An 18,058-nucleotide genomic window follows, 5' to 3' on the forward strand; every position below is an offset into this window, starting at 1 on the left:
TCTCCAGAAACAATCCACTGGAGCAGGCGTTATCGTCTTTCTAGCACAGCTGCAGGTATTCGTGATCTATGACCCATTTGTCCCAACAACACGGTTAGCTTCAGCACTTCAAGTAGCGAGGTTTGTTTCTAACCCAGTTATCGTTTTATGGAATTAGATTTGGGAAGAATCACATAAATAAGACGGGACACTGGCAGGCGTGGTGCCCTTTTATCAACTGCAGCTGAAATGTTTAATTGTGATGTGATGGTACTTGGAATAAGTTGTGATAATGAAAACAGTGCTGACAGCTTGTCTCTACTGAAGTTCATTGTTCTAGTATCAGCAAGTAACAGCTAGAACTGCTGCTACCCACAGGGCTCAGCAACTACTTGCTTCCCGCTGTAGTTGTCTCTTATAATCGCAGTGCACAAAAACGTTACTCTCGCCTTAGCCAGGACCATTTATAGGACTAAAGAACACCACAAAAAACCAAACCCAAACCAAAGCCCACCCCCCCAAAAAAAACCCAACAAACCCAACATCCACCACCAAACTAAAAAAAAAACGTTGATAAAACCGTCACGTAAGTAAAGTATAAAGGTGGTATTTTTCAAGAGAAAAATCAGAGAAGCAGAGGACCAGTGTGAGCAGCGGATGGCTCCGCAGCACGCACCGGGGCAGGGGCTGCTGCTGCGGCGTGCGGGGGGTGCGCTCCGCTCTGCTGGGGACGCACGGCTTTGCTGCGGGTTTGCCGCAGGGTTACGGTGGTGGCGGGTCCACCTGGCCACAGCACCCCGCAGGGGCCGGCCGGGATAGCGGGCAGATGTTATCAGCAAGAAAGACGGCTTCAGGGGGAAAGCGGAAACCCTTTAGACGGTTCCACGTTGCAGCCATAAAAAAAGAAGAGGAAAAGCAACCAGGTGGCGTATTTAACATAGACACCTTAACAGACAGTTGCAAGCAAATCTAAAAGGAAAGCCAAACCTTGCCTGCCTGTGTCACTTTCCCGAGCGCAGTGGGGAAAGGTGCTCTCTGCTGGACGAAAGAAAAAGCTGTTTTGAGGGAGCTGCTGCGCTTTGGGCCAGCTAGGTCCCGGCGCGCTGGACAGCCGAAAGGAGACAGGAGTGCGCTGTCCGGGTCAGCCGGCGGGCAGCGTCGGCGAGACAGGGGGGCTAGCCCCGGCCCCGACCGGCGGCTGGCGGCTCTGTAGCACGCCCGGCTCGGGGCCGCTCCTCGTCCCCCGCGGCGTGGCTGGAGCCGGGCGGGGGGTGCACCCTGCCGCCACCACCGCCCCCTTAGCGGCGCGGAGCTCCCCGCCGCGCCCCGTCGGGCACCGCCGCCCGCGCGCGGCGGGAGCGCAGGGAAGCCCCGCCCCCGGCCGTTCCCCAGCGGCCCGATAAAGGCAGGTGCGGGCAGGCAGCGGGACCCCGGCTCGACGCGCCCGCCGATGCGCAGAGCCCTTGCCCCCCGGACGCTCCGCGCAGAGCGGCCCCCACCTGCCGGTGCAGAGCCCGCGGTGGCGGGGCAGGGTCGCCGCCGACTGGACGCGCCGCTGCCCGCGCCCCCCGGCCGCCGGGCTGCGGGGTGACCGGGGGCTCGCCGCTCCGGACCTCCGCAGAGGCGGGATTTCTGCGGGAAGGGGACGCGGGGTTTCGCAGCGTGGCTCGGCGATGAGGCAGGTGTCTGTAGTGGGGCTCCTCCTGGGGCTAGCGGCTCTCCCAGCGGCGCTGGGACAGAGGAGCTCGGGCAGCCCTATAAATAGCAGCCAGCCTCAGAGCTTTGCTATCGTCTCGTTCAAATGGGATCACGTCAAGGACCCTTACATCATTACGCTCTGGATACTTGTGGCCAGCTTGGCCAAAATCGGTGAGTCCGGAGCTACGTGTTGATGCGTGTTCTCTCTTTTTTTCCTCCGCTTTTCCCCTTCTCCCACCTAGCAGTCAATGAAGAAAGTTTAAGTGCGCTGCCCCGTGCTCGGGGCTGTACTGTGCTCGGTTCCGATCCCGCGGCACGGCCCGACCAGGTGCCAGGCGGCGGGGGCCCGGGCCCCCAGCCCCCTCCCGCGCCTGGGGCTGCGGCGGCCGTGCCGTGCGCCTGGGGTGCCCCTTGCGATTCCTTGGAACATTTCGCTGCTGTTCCTGGGAAAACTCTTGGCAGAAGTGAAACAGAAATTGGGCCTTATTGCTTACACAATGCCTGTTCCAGGTTACGATGCGCTGTTCGCCTGCCTGCGATGGTTAGCTGTGTTAATTGGCTCGATCAAAAAGAAACACTGTAAACTCTACATTTGAACTTGGCATTCTCTGCTTTGCAGTACGTTGCTGTATTAGTGGAAGAGCATGGTTTGTAGAAAAGGGTCATACGTTATCAGACCATCTGATGCAGCTGAAAAAATACAAGCTTCAGAGCATACAGAATTTTCCCCAAGAAATGGGCATCAGTGAAAAGCAAGGTGCACTTCAGTGCATTTTAGATGAGTTTATATAAATGCTCCAGCTCTTGTGTTCTGAGCTTTGTGACTTTTTCCAAAAACAATCTTACCTCAGTAACACTGCTGAACTAGAAGAGTCGCTGGTTGATTGGGATGTATTTTTTCTGCTCGATACTATTATTTTCAGTCCTTTTTGTCTTTGGAGCAAGACCCAGACCTCCAGTTCAGCTAACATTGAAAATGTCATTGTCAGTTTTCAATAAATATAATCTCTAAAATCTGCCTAAACTCAGAAGGCATGATCAGATGAAAATCCTACTGATACTTTTCTGTAATTGCACTGTTAATACTAATTTGGGGTACTGGAATCAGATTCCATGGATTTTGCATATCACAGAGAATGGAAGATGTAAAAAGGTGTACTTGGGTATGTTCTGTCTAGCACAGAAGGTAAACACAGTAAGACTTGGGTGGAAGATGCTGTCTTCAAATCCAAACAAAACATTTTAAAAATGAGAAATAAGTTATGCAGAGGTGATGTTGTAAAGCATTTTCCAGTGATACCTGCATCTTGGGTTTCACTTGATTAGCCATAGATACATAACCGAGTATCTTTTTCCGAATTGCTGTTGGACTACACCTTGCAAACAGCTTGTGTTCAGATGGTTGCTGCATTAGCTACGTTACATACAAATACAGGTTTGTTTTAATTGACTTTTATTGGTGGGTTGCATCAAGGAGAAAGCGGAGGAAAGCACATACAGGAAAAAGCAGTGACAATGCTGAGTCTCTATAGAATTGTGTTAACTAAACTAATACACAATTTGCTCATTTGAACCTTCTTTTTGAGGTACTCTTCTAAATAAGTATTTACCCTCCATGTTATTAAGGGTTTGCTGCTTTGTGTGTGTGTCATGGTTGTACAGAGTAATGTCAGTGCTGCACAGCTGTACCAGTGCTGTGTCAGACACCCAGTGAAGCTAGCAGGATAGTTAAATTGTCCTACAAGAAGGCAGCAGGGCAGTTAGATTGTCCTTCCTATATTTAAATTGCAGTGGCCCAGAATAAGATTATCTTGCATTAACATGAGACATTTTACCATGAAGTTCTCAGTATAAACTCTTGATAAACCACTAATTGTCCTTGGAGTTCAGAAGCTGAGTGTTGCTGATTCTGTTTTTAAATTCTTTTCACAGCTGCACAGAGCATGTCACTTATAAACAGTATCTACTGTCAGCTCCATCATTTTTCTTCCCCAAAGCTCTCAAACTTCATTCTTTTTTTCTCTTCACATTTGTAATTGCAGTCCTATGCTGCTCTGGACATGGTCTGTGAAGAAGCAATGGACAACTGCTGTATTCCACTGAGAGCCTATGAATGCTCCTGCTTTCCCCACCAGTCACAAATAAAATACAGAAAAGCAGAAATGTATACTTACTGTTCAACAGCTTATTAATGAAGAAAGCATGAAGGTGTTCATGTAAGTCAGTGAGCAAGGGAACTGAAAAAAAAACCAAAACGGTTTACCAGCTTTCTGTCTGCCTTGTGTCTCAATGGTTCTAGAAAGTAGAACGGAAATCTGTCAGAATATTTTGAATGGCAGAAATGCTGTGCTGGATCAAAGAAGTTTTATACATTCAAAAAGCAGTAACTGAGGAAGAAAATACAGAACATCTGCCCTTGTGTCTCTTGCTTTACTGCCTGAAGGAGGGCAAAGGTAGTGAAGTCAAAAGGCTGGTTTTGTTCTATTTTTCAGCAGGGGAGGAGCTGTTCTTGTACATGCAAGCTCAATTCCCCATGGTTACAGAGGTTGGGAGAGCTACTTTACTGGTGGATGAGAGGCAACTAGGTCAGCTAAGGGTCTTGTGGTAACTGCAGTTGTTAGCTGGGGATGAAAAGTGTATGAAAGTCTTTTGCCTTCTCTTGCATTAGAATAACCTTAGGGTTGTTTTTTTGGTAGTGTGTGTATGGTTTGTTTTGGTTTAGTTGCTTGGGGTTTGGGTTCTGGTTTTTTTTTTTTTCCCCCAAAAATGTTTCAGTTCATGATGTTACGTGGTTTGGGGAAACATGTTTTTAGTAGAGGATTCTTGTGGATTTTCTGGGACTTGGTGTTCCTGTTGTGTACATTCAGAACGTAAACTGGTGCTGGCAAGGTATTCTGCAGCATAAACTGTTGTGTGTGAAATCTTGTAAGCATCCCAAGCACATGAAGAGGTGCCTAGTGTTTTGGGCCTTGTGGGAAGGAAGCCCCTATTTTATTTTTTTCATGTGAAGAATACTTATCTTTTGGGCAAGTCTAAGTATCACTACAAATGAAACTGTGAAAGATGAGCCCTCATACAGTTGGCTTTCATGCACAGTTTGTGTCTATTATGAAACTTCTGATGCATCTCAGTGTACTGTTTTACATACTGTAATTGATTTCATTTGGACCTCTTCATTTGAAATGTTCCAACTCTTCATTCTAAGGTACACAGTGTTCCACTTTGGCTAATGATCTTTATTTCCTCTTTTGATAGGCTCTCTTATCACTACAAATGAGTATCCTTATGGGATAAGGCCAATAAACTACTTACATGTGTAAAACTAAGCCAGAAAAACATCTTATCTACATGAAAAAGGTACGTGAGGTACAGCTGAGAACTTTCCTAGTGGACTTCAGGCGTCCCACTTCCTTGTACCTCAGTTCTCCAGATGAAACAAGCAATACAAATGAAAAAAACAACCATCCAACAGACACATAGTTTCCATTTGTATTGGAAACAAGTAGAAGGAAAGGAATAATCAGCTCGGGAGTTAAAAATGGGCAAGAGAAGAAATAGTTTAAATTCTGAATATTGTATACAGTTTTTTCTGGGGATATTTCTGAAGCCATGTCAATTGCAAAAAACCCCACAAATAAATTATGCTTTTTACTTGGGGGATATCTACTGCATGCTTCTGTACTTGTTTAAAATCCTGAGAGAGAGGTATATTTTATTTATATTTTAATTGGAAATTAAGCTAGGGAACTTGTAAAATTCCAACTTGTGGTTTAAATCCTTTTGTGTACTGTATAATTTTTCGGAAGGGTAGTTAATTGCTTGTCCCAAAATAAAATAAAAAAACCTGCAAAGCAGTCTTTCTGTCTGTTTGGCCCCCTGAACTTGCTCAATGTGGAGCTGATAAGCAACTGTAAGAAATGGGAGAGTGAGTGACTATGAACAGGAATGAGGAAGGGTACATAGCCTTTTCATTATATGTGAGTCAAACCTTTTGCCAACTGTTTTTGCTGGTACAGTTTATGCTGAGTCTAAGAACATGACAAAAGGGTTTTTTTATATATATTGTCTGTGTAGTTGCACACAAATTCTAAAGGCTTTTATATAAGAAATGTAAAAGTGGGAGTGAAATTTGAATCCCGGGCAGCTGGTAAATCTGTCTTCAGGAATGCCACAGTGCTTTGGAGGAGGGGGAAGAAGTGATTCAACAACAGCGAACAAACATTTAGGAGAAGGCTGGCCTAGTGATACCTCAGAAAGATACCCTGTCAGATGGACTTGCGAGTCCGTCAGCTCTGGAGACCCCAGGAGGACATGAGCTGTAAAGCACGCCGTGTCTCTAAGCTTACAGAGATACAGGTTTCTACAAATGCTCTAGTTTCTGCACTCCCAGGCCCCTTCATATTGTCTCAAACTACTCGGAGAAGGAGCTCCTCAGAGTATTTTGTTAACACAAACAATTGTTGTTGAGAATTTTAAGTATGTTAGGGATGGGCTAGGGAAGGAACTGTGAAATGCAGGTCTAACAACCCATTCGATTTAGACTCCTGGGGCAGTATTTTCTTTGAAGAAATCAATAACCCTGCCTCCAAAGCAAACTGTCAAAACAAAAGCCCATTTGACTCCCCAGTTTCTCCTAGCATTTTAGCACTAGTGAAAAGTGTTGGTTATGTAGAGAAAATGATGAAAGGATATTACAAGAAAAACAAAAAATGTGAGAATAGCTGTTCTGCTGGCAATTCTTTAGTCAATAACATCTTTTGGAAGAAGTGTTGAAGGATGCTTAGCAGAATTTTATTGGGAGTATTTAACTGAAAATGGAGCCAGAGACTCAAATGGTGGGGATACTACCAGGTCCTGCAAAGCTTAAGCTACCAGCCTTGCTGTGATTGTAGTGCCTGTTAAAAGCTGCTTTTACTAGCAAGTGATAATATGAAAAAGGACTTTGCATTGTCTAGGAAGTCTGGACTTGGCTACCTTCCCCCAGATAACAAAAAATTGTTCTTTTACTTCTGTTGTGAGCTCAGCAGAAGATGGAATGAGTTGGCATACTTATAATGAAGGCATATGCCTTTCCTTCCTGGATATAGCCTTTTATTATCTATCTTAAAAAGAGAAATGCTATAAATTTGTGCTGGCAACTATGGTATGTAACGGGAATGCCTTCATTTTAGTAAGATGCTGTATTTCCTCTTGCAAAGTGCAGTTTAGAATCCGTGCGAGCTGGGAATGTTACGTACTGTAAAATCTCTGCCTTCTAAGGAATTACCTTTTGTATGCAACATGCAGCTGAAAAGAACATTTCCAATACAGAATAATAGCTTAGCATTTTCAGTCCTAGGAACAACTGTGTAAGGCCATGTCTTTATTAAATTTATGATCTGTAACTGGATGCCTGTTTCCACACTTTATTTCCACTTTACTCTTGTACCTTATTCTTTTTCTGTACTTCCTGCCTCCCTGAAACACACATCTCTCTTCTCCCTCCCTCCTCTTTCCAAGTCTCAAGTCTTAATTATTTAGAGTAGGGAAGAAGATATCAGGGCAGTATAATTCAACAAGATTCAGATTACATCCCCTGATGAATAGCAAATGTACAATGGCAACTTGTGTGAATTGCATAAGAAAACAATGGCATTTTGAGAATGGCCTTGAATTGAATACAGTTCAGGCATGCATACCTAAGAAAGGATCTCTGCCATCAGTTACGTTCAGGCACCTGTGTGCAAAGTGCTCGACGTTCTCTGCAGAACAATGGAATTCTTTTAATACTGTAGTCTTAGGATTGTCGAAACCATTGATTTACTATCTTTAAAGCTAAAGCCAGTTATTGCTAAGAGTGATCTGCAAACCCCTGAAGTGACCGTAAATCTCTCATGTGGTAATGCAGCAGACCACAGGCCTGCAAGCAGTAAGTGCAAGCAGCAAACCCTTTCAGGTGTACACAAGTTCTTCCACTGAAAGGCTCTGTGAGGTCCCCTTTGCTTTTGTGGAGCGTTGTGTGTTAAGAGATCTTAGCAGAGAAGCTGGCGTTGGAAATCCTGAATTATTACTTTGACTTAGCCGGTAAGAAAGTTGCTTTCCCAGCAGTTGTTCTGACTCATACTGCCAGCTGACTTAAAAGACAGTGAGTTTCACCACCAGTCTGCTTGAAGAAATGATTTGACTTCCAATACAAAACTTCTTCTCCCCCCTTTTACAATGTTTTGATTGCTGTGAACAGGATGATGGACCACAGAGTTCTTCTGTACCTTCTGTAGGGTTTGTTCTATTCCAAGATGAAATGTTGAGTCCAAAGTCATAGAGGAGTATTTCTTACCTGATTATTCTTTTTTTTTCTTTTGGGAAATTGTCTCTGTTTTTTCTCATCCTTCTGCAGTAGTGCAGTTAAACGAGTGTCCCAAAGAACTAGGGGCTCTAATTGTTCTTCAGCTTGCTAATAAGTGGCACCCTTTTAAAATCACAGACCATTAAAACAATCTTGGTAAATTGCAGAGCGTGGCTGGTTGGCTCCATTGTAGTATTTTGATTCCTTCTGTAAAACAGCTTGCAGGAGTATTCACCCCTATGGAAGGAGTGACTTGATACCCAATTGGCTGCTATGTAAAACACTGTAGAGTCATAAACACTACAACTACAGGCTGACAGGGATGAGTTGACTGAGTCGGAATGCAAGACCTCAAGTGGAAACACTTTTAATTAAGGTATGAATATTTAATTCTTATTCATGGAAGAAGAAAACTGGAAGATACTCTGAAAGGCCTGTGCAAAAGCAGGGGTTTTAAGTAGATTGATCTGGAGAGTTTTCTCCTTCCAGTAGCTGAAAGTAGAAGTCATTCTGGATTCATTAATATGTGCCTAGGTGAGTTCTGCTTTTATCTATTGAAAGAAAAAAAATGCCTTGGCCTTCTGTCAACCCTGAATGTTAAAATCAACAGACACCAAGAAAGATAATCAAGTAGTTTGTATACTGATTTTTCAGAAACATTTGGTTATGATTTTCTCTTCACCTACAGTTTGTTAAAAGTGTGGGGGGAAAAAAGTAGAAAGTGTAAGCTTTATGGATTTATTCACTTCCAAAAGTTGGGCTTTGAGGAGAATATTCAATATTCAGAAACCTGTAAAGGTCTTGAGCCAGTAAGATTTCATAATGAAAATCTTCCAGGTGCAAGCAGATTGTAAACTGATTTTCTGTTAACTGTTTTGTCATGATTAAAACATTCTAAGTATTTTATTAAAATGAGTATTGTTTCATTGGTTTGGTGGCACAGTAGTATTCCAGGGACTAAATGACACAGGCTGATATGTAAGTACATCAGTAGTAACAGTTGTATTGGTGGTATAGTTGTTATGTGATCATATGTAAAACTAGATGTAGTTGTTAGTATGGAGTTATTGCAGTCCTACTCCAGTGGAATAGCAGTACTGATGAAATCTGCATGTAGATTTTCAGGCCTTGATAGCTTAGACGTACCTGATGAATTAATTTAATGTTATTTAGTGGGTTAAGTTGTTACAATATTCATGCCAGAATGAATGAAACAGTGTTTTAATGCTTCCTCTTCTGTTCTGGTGCATAGTCCAGAGTTTAAACTGCTCTAGGACTTGGTTTGAATTAAGTTGCCAGATTTTCCACTGACATAGCTCTGGTCCTCATCTATTCCATCCTGCTCAGTTCTGGGGATGACTTTGGGACAGCAATGAACTGGCAAAAAGTAATCTTTCAAGTTGGGTCAGTCAGTGACAAGTGTGTTAAAGGCTTAAGTCAGTGGTATGCTGCTCCTGTAATTTAACTGTCTCTGAAACTGATGGCTAGGGAAGAACAACACAGGAGTGTCCTGTAACACAGGAATTGGTTTGCTGTGTTGCTGGACACTGGGTCTCCTGTAGAGTTAACAGAATAGTTGAGGTTGGAAGGGACCTCTGATGCAGCTTCCCTGCTCAGCCAGGGCCACCTACTGCTGGTCACCCAGGACCGTGTCCAGGCAGCTTTTGGACATCTCCAGGGGTGAAGACTCAGACTCCACAACCTCCCTGGGCAGCCTGTGCCAGTGCTCGGCCACCCTCACCATGAAAAAGTGTTTCCTGACTCTCAGAGGGACCCTCCCGTGTTTGTGCCCACTGCCGCTGGTCCTGTCACCGGGCACCCCTGAGAAGAGCCTGGCTCTGTCCCCTTTGCACCCTCCCACACGGATGAGATTCCCCTGAGCCTTCTCTTCTCCAGGCTGAACAGTCCCAGCCTCTCCTCATGGAGAGAGGCGCCAGTCCCTTAGTCATCTTGCTGGCCCCCCATTGGACCTTCTCCAGCATGCCCGTACCTCTCACGTGCTGGGGAGCCCAGAGCTGGACGCAGGGCTCCAGGCACGGCCTCACCGGTGCGGGCAGGGGGGAAGGATCCCCTCCCTCAGCCCACGAGCAATTCCTTGCCTGACACAGCCCTGGATACCGGTCCAGCCGCTTCTCTGCTGCAAGGGCACAGCACTGGATCATGGAAAACTCCGGCCGCTTCTCTGCTGCAAGGGCACAGCACTGGATCATGGAAAACTTGGTGTCCACTGGGACGCCCGGGTCCTGCCCTGCCCAGCCACCTTCCAGCCAGCGGCCCCCAGCACATCCCAGTTGGTGCCTGCGGCCGCTCCTCACCAGGTGCGGGACTTTGTGCCGCTCCTTGCCGAGCCTCCCCAGGCTCCTGCAGCCCGTCCCTCCAGCCTGCCCGGGTCCTGCGGGATGGCAGCACAGCTCTGGCCCGTTGGCCACCCGCCCAGAGCTTGTGCCGTCATCCGCCTCGCTGGGGGTGCGCTCTGCCCACCCTCCAGATCACCGATGAGGCCGTTGGACCCTGGGGTACGGCACTAGCCACTGGCCTCCAGCTGGGCTCTGTGCCACTGGCGAGCACTGCCAGGGCCTGGCCATCCAGCCCGTGTCCAACCCACCTTGCTGTCTGCTCGCCTGGGCCCTGCACTCGCAGCCTCGACCGTGCCAAAGGCCCTGCTGAAGGCCAGTGGACACTGCCCACTGCTCTCCCCACACCTACCAGGCTGGGCATTTAATCATGTAAGTTAACCAGGTGGGTCAAGCATGACTTCCCCTTGTCAAAGCCATGCTGGCTACTCCGACGACTTTCTTGTCCTTCATGTGCCTGGAAATGGTTTCTAGAATTAGTAGCTCTATTAGGCTGCCGATCCTGGTCTTTGGATTAGCAGTGTTCATACATGGATGAGCCTTCATTCACATCCTATCTCGTCAAAGAAAGCAGCTCTGCTGCATGTTGTTTTGATGGAATCAGTATGCTTTGATTAACTGGAGCAAAATTGCATGCTAATACGGAGGCCAGACGGTGGCCACAATGGCCATGCTATCGTAAATTAACGGAACGGATGACAAGGTACCAGCATAAAGTTCAGCTATCTTCAAACCTGTGTGCTTTCTGGTCGGAATAGCTGCAATTTTCTGATCCAAATGATTTTCACTTCTGTCACCCACTCTTCTGCCTTCTTTCAGCTGATGCAGCTTGAGTTCCATCTCTTATTTTAGACAAACCATTCTCCAGGCCGAACTGATATTCTAACAGATGGTGTTACTTGGTGGGGATGTGCGGTGAGACCTGTGAACTGGCAGTACCAAGCTCAAGCAGGAGCTGGTTCAGCAGGAATGTGTGTTAACCTGGAGGTGGTGGTTGCAGTGTTCCCTGCTATAGAGCCTCTCTCTATAGAGCTTCAAGAGGACAGTTTTTCTCTTGGGCAACCTGTCCTCAGGGGGACTCATCCAGTGGCTCTGCGTGTTGTCCTGTGGAATACAGTGTATCTTAGGGGTGTTACATTTAGGGGTATAAAAAGAACATGCCTAGCAAGGTTTATTTTTTTTTCCTTGCTAAGGTGGCATGGATGGACAAGACGAACAGTCAGCATCACTTTGTTCTCTTTAACATTAGGCTTAAGTATCCCTTGAAATCAGGGAGCCACCTTTGTCTGCTTCTGATAATCCTAAAAATCTTCATTTTATCTGGGCTTTTAAAATATGGATTATGTATCTGCCAGTTGCTGCATTGTTGCTGATTTGCACATGGTTATACCTAAGAGGTTTAAAAAAACAGTATGGTGCAGCTATCCACAGCTGCAGAGTTTGAAGTGCTTTTCTATTTTAGTATTTACCTTTTGTTTTTTTTCTCCTTACTTTAGTGTTCCACAACAATGCAGCAAAATCTTGTGAGTCAAGACAAGAACAAAAGATAGGTTGTAAAACAATGAAGGTGGTAGCTCACTCGGGCCAGCTATCAAAGTTGTTGTGTACCATACAATAGAGCCTGAAACCTGTATCCTGCAGTGCTGAAAACTTACATTGCTTATGCAGCAAAAGTGTCTGGAAAGAGGCGGCTAGTTTTATTACTTTCTTCTTGATGCTATTTAGAAAGAAGGTTTGCACTGTTCCAAAACTTTATTAGAAATAAAGAACATAGTGTAGTTTCTGAACTTGCTATTTTTTTTCCACAGTGTGCTAGATAGGGCATTGAAGTCAGTGAAAGATAAATGCTTTGTAGTTTTCCTTCCTGTTCCCCCCAGCTCAAGTTAATTCATCAGTTTTCAGACATTCTCTGATTGAGTATGAGGTTACTACACTTCACGTGAGTTCAAAGAAAAAAGGTCTGTTACATTTATCATGGAGTTAAGGGGAACAGCAATTCATTACTACATAATACATTGATCTTATTTGCAAACTTCTGTTCCCTAGCATTTCAGTAAACAGAAGTACATCTTGTTTTCATGTCTTGTGCTGAAGAAAATAATTAAGTGAAAAGCTAAAGCTTTTTGTTTTGAGACAAAACTATTATTTTTGAGCACTCAATAAAGCATCTTCGTTCTTCAGCCTTTCCTAAGGAATGAATGCATCACAGTTGACCTTACTAAAAAACAGTTTTCAAGACAAGTTGACTTAGTGTTTGAAAGCTTAAGGATGTAAAACAGCAGGGGAAAGTATGAAGCTCATTCTGTTTATTGTGATTTAGAAGTAAAGATTAAAACCAGTCCAAAATAAACCTGCCACCGTAGGTGGAAACTCTGCTTGTGTGTTGGGTACTGAAGCTCTTTACAGCAGGAAAGACATACCCAAAAGTAAGGATGAATGGTCTGTAGCTGTAGTTTCCTTACTGCCTGGTGTGGCATTTGTTCTCCGTCATGTGATGGAGGATTCCGATGAGCTGAAAGTCAGTAGAATGTTGGCTATATGCTCTCACCTGATTAAGTAAGGTAGGACTACAGGCAACAGTAGTGTTTGTGCTGTAGTGCCTAAAACACAGTACCTGGGGCTGAAAGAAGGCTGGTAAATTGCCCCATACTTCGGGAGCTGCTTATCAGTTAAGAATATGATGGAAGTACAGATAAATCATTAGGCAGATTCATTTCCTGAGAAACTAAACATTCATAACTGAAATGGAAATAGTAAAATATATCCTGTATATCATGTGTTTACTTAGATGCTAGTGAACATGGCAGAAAGTGGAGAATCCATAGATTCAAGGAAAATTCAGCTGAAACTTGGCTTCTGTCTTGACAGGTGTTCTCCCCCCCTCCCCATCAGGACTAGCAGTATATTTGGGTACAGGATTTTAGAAGATTAATGGAAAAAAAATATTTTAGCAGAAAATTAAGAAGTTTGGTTGTTCACAGCACTTCATGTTTTAGAACAAAAGGAGGACTGTCCAACCTGCATTTTTTATCTTACAGTTGATATAAGGCAGTGTCAGTTCAGCTAGGTCTTTCTGTCAAGCTCATGCTTTTCTGCTCCAGCATTTTTTTACCAGAACCTATCCTGGCATTTACATATATGTGATCCTTTTAGAATTAAGTCTACATATATAATTTTTTTTCAGTTACAAGCTTTCTCTCACAGTTTATCTGTATGTAAATAACTTAACTCTCTTTACTGGACGTGAGCCAGCAATGTGCACTTGCAGCCCAGAAAGCCACCCATGTCCTGGTGGCATCACCAGCAGTGTGGCTGGCAGGTGGAGGGAGGGGGCTGTGCCCCTCTGCCCGGGTGAAACCCCCTGCAGTGCGGGGGGCCCCAGCACAGGACAGACATGGACCTGTCATAGCGGGTCCAGAGGAGGCACAGAAATGCTCCAAGGGCTGCAGCAGCTCTGCCGTGAGGGAAGGCTGGGAGAGCTGGGGTGGCTCAGCCTGGGGAAGAGAAGGCTCCGGGGACACTCACTGCAGCCTTCCAGCACGTAACGGGGGCTCACAGGAGGGATGGGACAGACTTTAGCAGAGGCTGTAGCGATAGGACAAGGGGGAATGGCTTTAAACTAGAAGACGGCAGATTCGGACTGGATGTGAGGAGGAAATCCTTGATGATGAGGGTGGTGGGGCACTGGCACAGGTTGCCCAGAGAGGCTGTGGGTGCTCCATCCCTGGGAACATCCAAGGCCAGCCTGGCCGGGGCTCTGAGCATCCTGATCCAGCTGAAGGTGTTCCTGCCCATGGCAGGGGGGCTGGGCTAGATGGCCTTGGAAGGTCCCTTCCTACACAAACCATTCTGTGATTCTATGATTCTACTGAAGTCTAGCTCATATATGTGGTAACAGAAGTAAAAAAAGAGGCAAAAGTGCACAGGTGTAACATTGGATGCATACTGAATTCTTATTGCTCCCCAAAAATGGGTTTTTGCACAGATGTTTTTAGGAATATATGCAAACTTTATCCTATGTCAGAAGGGATCTGACTATATAAAGGACATTTTCCTGTATAAATCAAAGGATCCAGTGTTGATATGACTTTGTACTGTGTATCACGTTTAGTCTGCGTATGACATTCTGGGATTTTTGTTTCAGTTAGGAAGAGAATTGTGTCTGATTTCTACCTTCCTTTTTTAAGGAAACAAGTAGTAATCTTCAGTAACTGAAAGGTTTTGAGTTGTGAGCTACTTCAGCACTACTTTAGCTGTTTGGTGTTTTCCCCTCCTTTTTCTTTATTCACTGTGGAAAATCAGTTTAAACTGATCTCCATGTGAATTTCCTTCTGCATGCTGACCTTTCTCATTTTCCCTGTGTGTGCACTACAGAACACAAATGCATAACTGAATAAACAGCTGTCTTATCATCACTTTCCTACCCCATTTCGAAACATCAAACCTAGTTTCCATGCACTACGTCTTGCAGTATAAGGATACTACTTAAACTACTGTTCTTCCTGCTCTTATCGTAGTGTACTTCACCTCTCAAACGAGATAATGAAAGTATGAGAGTTAACATATTACTTAATCAGAAGAGTTGTGAGGACAAAAATCAAAAGCCATGTTAAAACTCATTGAATTATAGCAGTATCTCAACCATTTGCAAGAAAAAATCAGAGTGGTATAAAATAAGCTGCACTTCGCTTTTTTTAAATATGTGGGAAAATAAACTGTACCTGGGTTTCTGAGCAAAATTCCTTCCTTTATAGGCAGGAATGAGTGCAGTCAGTAAGGAAGCATGTAACATCTTCAGCTTTCTGTTGCCTAAGCCAGAAACTCCCAGGTTTGATTGGTGAAAACAGTGCTTTCTTAACCTTCCATGGAACAAATACAGAGTGCCAGTATTGCAGCACGATATTCCTTATCTGTTTCTTTCCTACATATCACCTTGCTCAGTTCCTTACCATCTTCCTTGTGACTAGCACTGCTGATCTTAAAAGAGCCATTCTGTCATTAAGTAAAACTCTGCAAAGGGAATTGTATATGGAGAAATAGGTGAGTGAGAAGTGATTTCTCCAGCATTCTGATAGAAGGAAGTTTCCACTTGCTTCTCCATTTCCTGACAAAGCTTTAGAACAGGGGTCCTCAAACTATGGCCCGCAGGCCGGATATGGCCCCCCCAAGGGTCCTCAATCTGGCCCCTGGTATTTACAGAACACCCCCGCCCCCCGCCGGTTTAGCCGCAGATGACTGCCTGCCACTTGCACTGGCTCCCTGTTTGAAAGGTTTGAGGACCCCTGCTTTAGAATTTCAAGTCTTTGGAATTCCAAATCCTTCACTCAGGAGCTTCCACAGACCTATAAAAACCTTAGGAAAAGACTCTATCCTTTATCAGTTGTCATTCTGGGCACTTTATGAGAATAGGGAGCATTTCTCTTGAAAGTGTTTCTAACTTGTTAATCAAAAATGTCATCTAGAAAATCTGAAATTACCAAATTTCTGGCACATGTAAACAACATACTTGAGTTTCTGAAATTACATACAAGAGTTGTAATGTGTCCTGAAACTCTTACCAAGCTGCTGGAGCCTTTCTTCCAACATAAGTCTAGTAAAATTTTGAAGCCTTGCAGGGTGTACAGTAGTATTCACTTTCAGTGGAAACTAGCCAGGTATGTTTTCTTAACTTATCTCACATTAAATATGTTTTCCGTTTTAAGCAAGAGCTACTTGACATCTATGATAATTTTTTTTAATTGTTTGTGGTCATCACTGCTAGATTTGAAAACCCTAATGCTTATTTAATTTACTTCCACTGTAATTCCATGCTATTGCAGTTATACTACTTAAAATCTTGCCAGGGTATCTTGTAGGGGGGTAGGAAGCAAGGCAGTCTATCAAGGCATGGAAAGAAGTTCTTTTTAATGCTTTGACTTGGATTAGCCTTCATAGCTATTGCCCCTAGCCTTAGGCTTTAATTATATCCCTCATTAACAGGCAGCAATCCTTACTGTGCCCTGCAAGAAGTAGTGCTGTAGAAGTCCCTACAGTATAAGGAAATTTTCAGAGTTTCAGTGTACTATTGGGATTCATTAAATTATTCCTTCTTCAGCTTTTTTTTTTCTTCTTTCTACAATGGGCCTGAACCAAGGAGGAGTGGTTCTGGTCTGTGTTAAGGCTTTGGTAATTATTTGCACAATTTATTGTGACACTAGAACAACTGTTTCCATTTAGCATTAGTAGTTAGTTTCTTTGCAGTTCTTTATCTGTATGAGCAAAAGTCAAAGCATTCTCAAAGGGAGACCTTTGTTTTAATTCATTTATCATATTAAAATGAAGGTCAAAAGGAAAAGATATTCTAAAATTCATAGCGTGAAATGAGATAACTTAGCATATGTTGGCATTTATTTACCTCAGTTCTCCCCATGTTACTGGGAAATAGTTTAATATTTTAAAAATAAAAAATTGCTTTCAATATCTGTCCATAAATTTCAGTGAATTTTTGAAGGTAACTTTAAAGATAGAGCAGGTGCAAGGTATACTGATAATAGAAAGTAAATTCTACCTTGTTTTCATGCCCCAAAATGCTCTTTAAGTTTATACTGTAAAATCAGATTTTTAGACCTCAGGCAATTGTTTTAGTCAATACTACCTTAATAATCAGAAAATTGCCACTAATCCTGCTTACAGTTGTTGCTGACCCTTTACCATGTAATTGGAAGACGTTATGACAGAAACATGCTGGTTTTATTCTTTCTTATACAGAGTCATTCTATGTGACGTCCTTCAGCTGTGCTTCTTTATGGAATATCATAAATGTACTAACAGCATCCTAACCATGGAAAACTCATAGTAACCCATAACTGAGTTCAGTCTGTGAGGAATATTAACTTGAGCAAGAAGATTCTTTCAAACTTAATTCTAATACCTTTGCATAGGAAATGAAGCAGTTTTAGGATACTTTTGCTGTCCTGTTTTATATCCTCTACTATACTTCAAGGTGTTTCTAATGTGTACTTTGCTCTCATTTTGAAATATTATTTTTGACTGTTCCCATTTTTCTTTCAATGCCATTCAGTTGCATAAGGGCCAAATGCTACCACACTTGCAGTGCAGTGGGACTGCTCCTTCAAAAAAGGGCTATTTGGCATAATTACGATAACTTCACTGTTTAAACTTCATTATGTTCTAAGTGCTTATAGTGGTAATAGTTGCTTACTCACACACTTCTTTGAATTTGACTTGGGGCTATCTTGGTATGTTATGACCTATCAACTGGGAACCTTGACCTGTATGTTGGTTGCATATTTAACTGCTAAAACATGTTGTTAATTGTTCACCTACAAAGAACAGTGACCTAAAATTTCCTGTTTAATGAGCTCATTACAATGCTGTACACTTTGTAAATGGTGATCATTACATATGTGACAAAGCAAGCTTTCTTGAGCTGGATAAAACCAAACTCAAACCAGTTCATCTAAACAAATTAAATATGAAGGGCTTTGTGCCTTGCTTAGGAAAAATAGGTCCAAGATTAAGTATGAATAGTATTAATTGTCATGTTCTTGTAGTGTATGTTAAGACAGTATCCAAGGTCCTATACCAAAAATGGCTTTTACTGCTTGTTACACAATACACGTATATTATATCTCTTTCTTCAGATACAAAATACCTCTGAGATAAAATATATCAGAGTTTTTTTCAACAAATCTTTCAATTT

The 18,058-nt window shown here is 43.5% G+C and overlaps 1 protein-coding gene across 1 annotated transcript in view; it reads left to right on the forward strand.

Moving 5' to 3' along the window:
- The first annotated feature begins 183 nt into the window (after positions 1 to 183).
- Positions 184 to 18,058, forward strand: part of SLC9A3 (solute carrier family 9 member A3) — a 53,057-nt gene continuing 35,182 nt past the window's right edge. Inside the window, exon 1 of the mRNA XM_014282061.3 lies at positions 184 to 1,848. Coding sequence (XP_014137536.1) covers positions 1,653 to 1,848 — 196 coding nt within the window. The 5' untranslated portion in view covers positions 184 to 1,652. The remainder of the gene's footprint in view (positions 1,849 to 18,058) is intronic.

Source organism: Falco cherrug, chromosome 3 (assembly GCF_023634085.1).
Source record: "Falco cherrug isolate bFalChe1 chromosome 3, bFalChe1.pri, whole genome shotgun sequence".
Taxonomy (NCBI): domain Eukaryota; kingdom Metazoa; phylum Chordata; class Aves; order Falconiformes; family Falconidae; genus Falco; species Falco cherrug.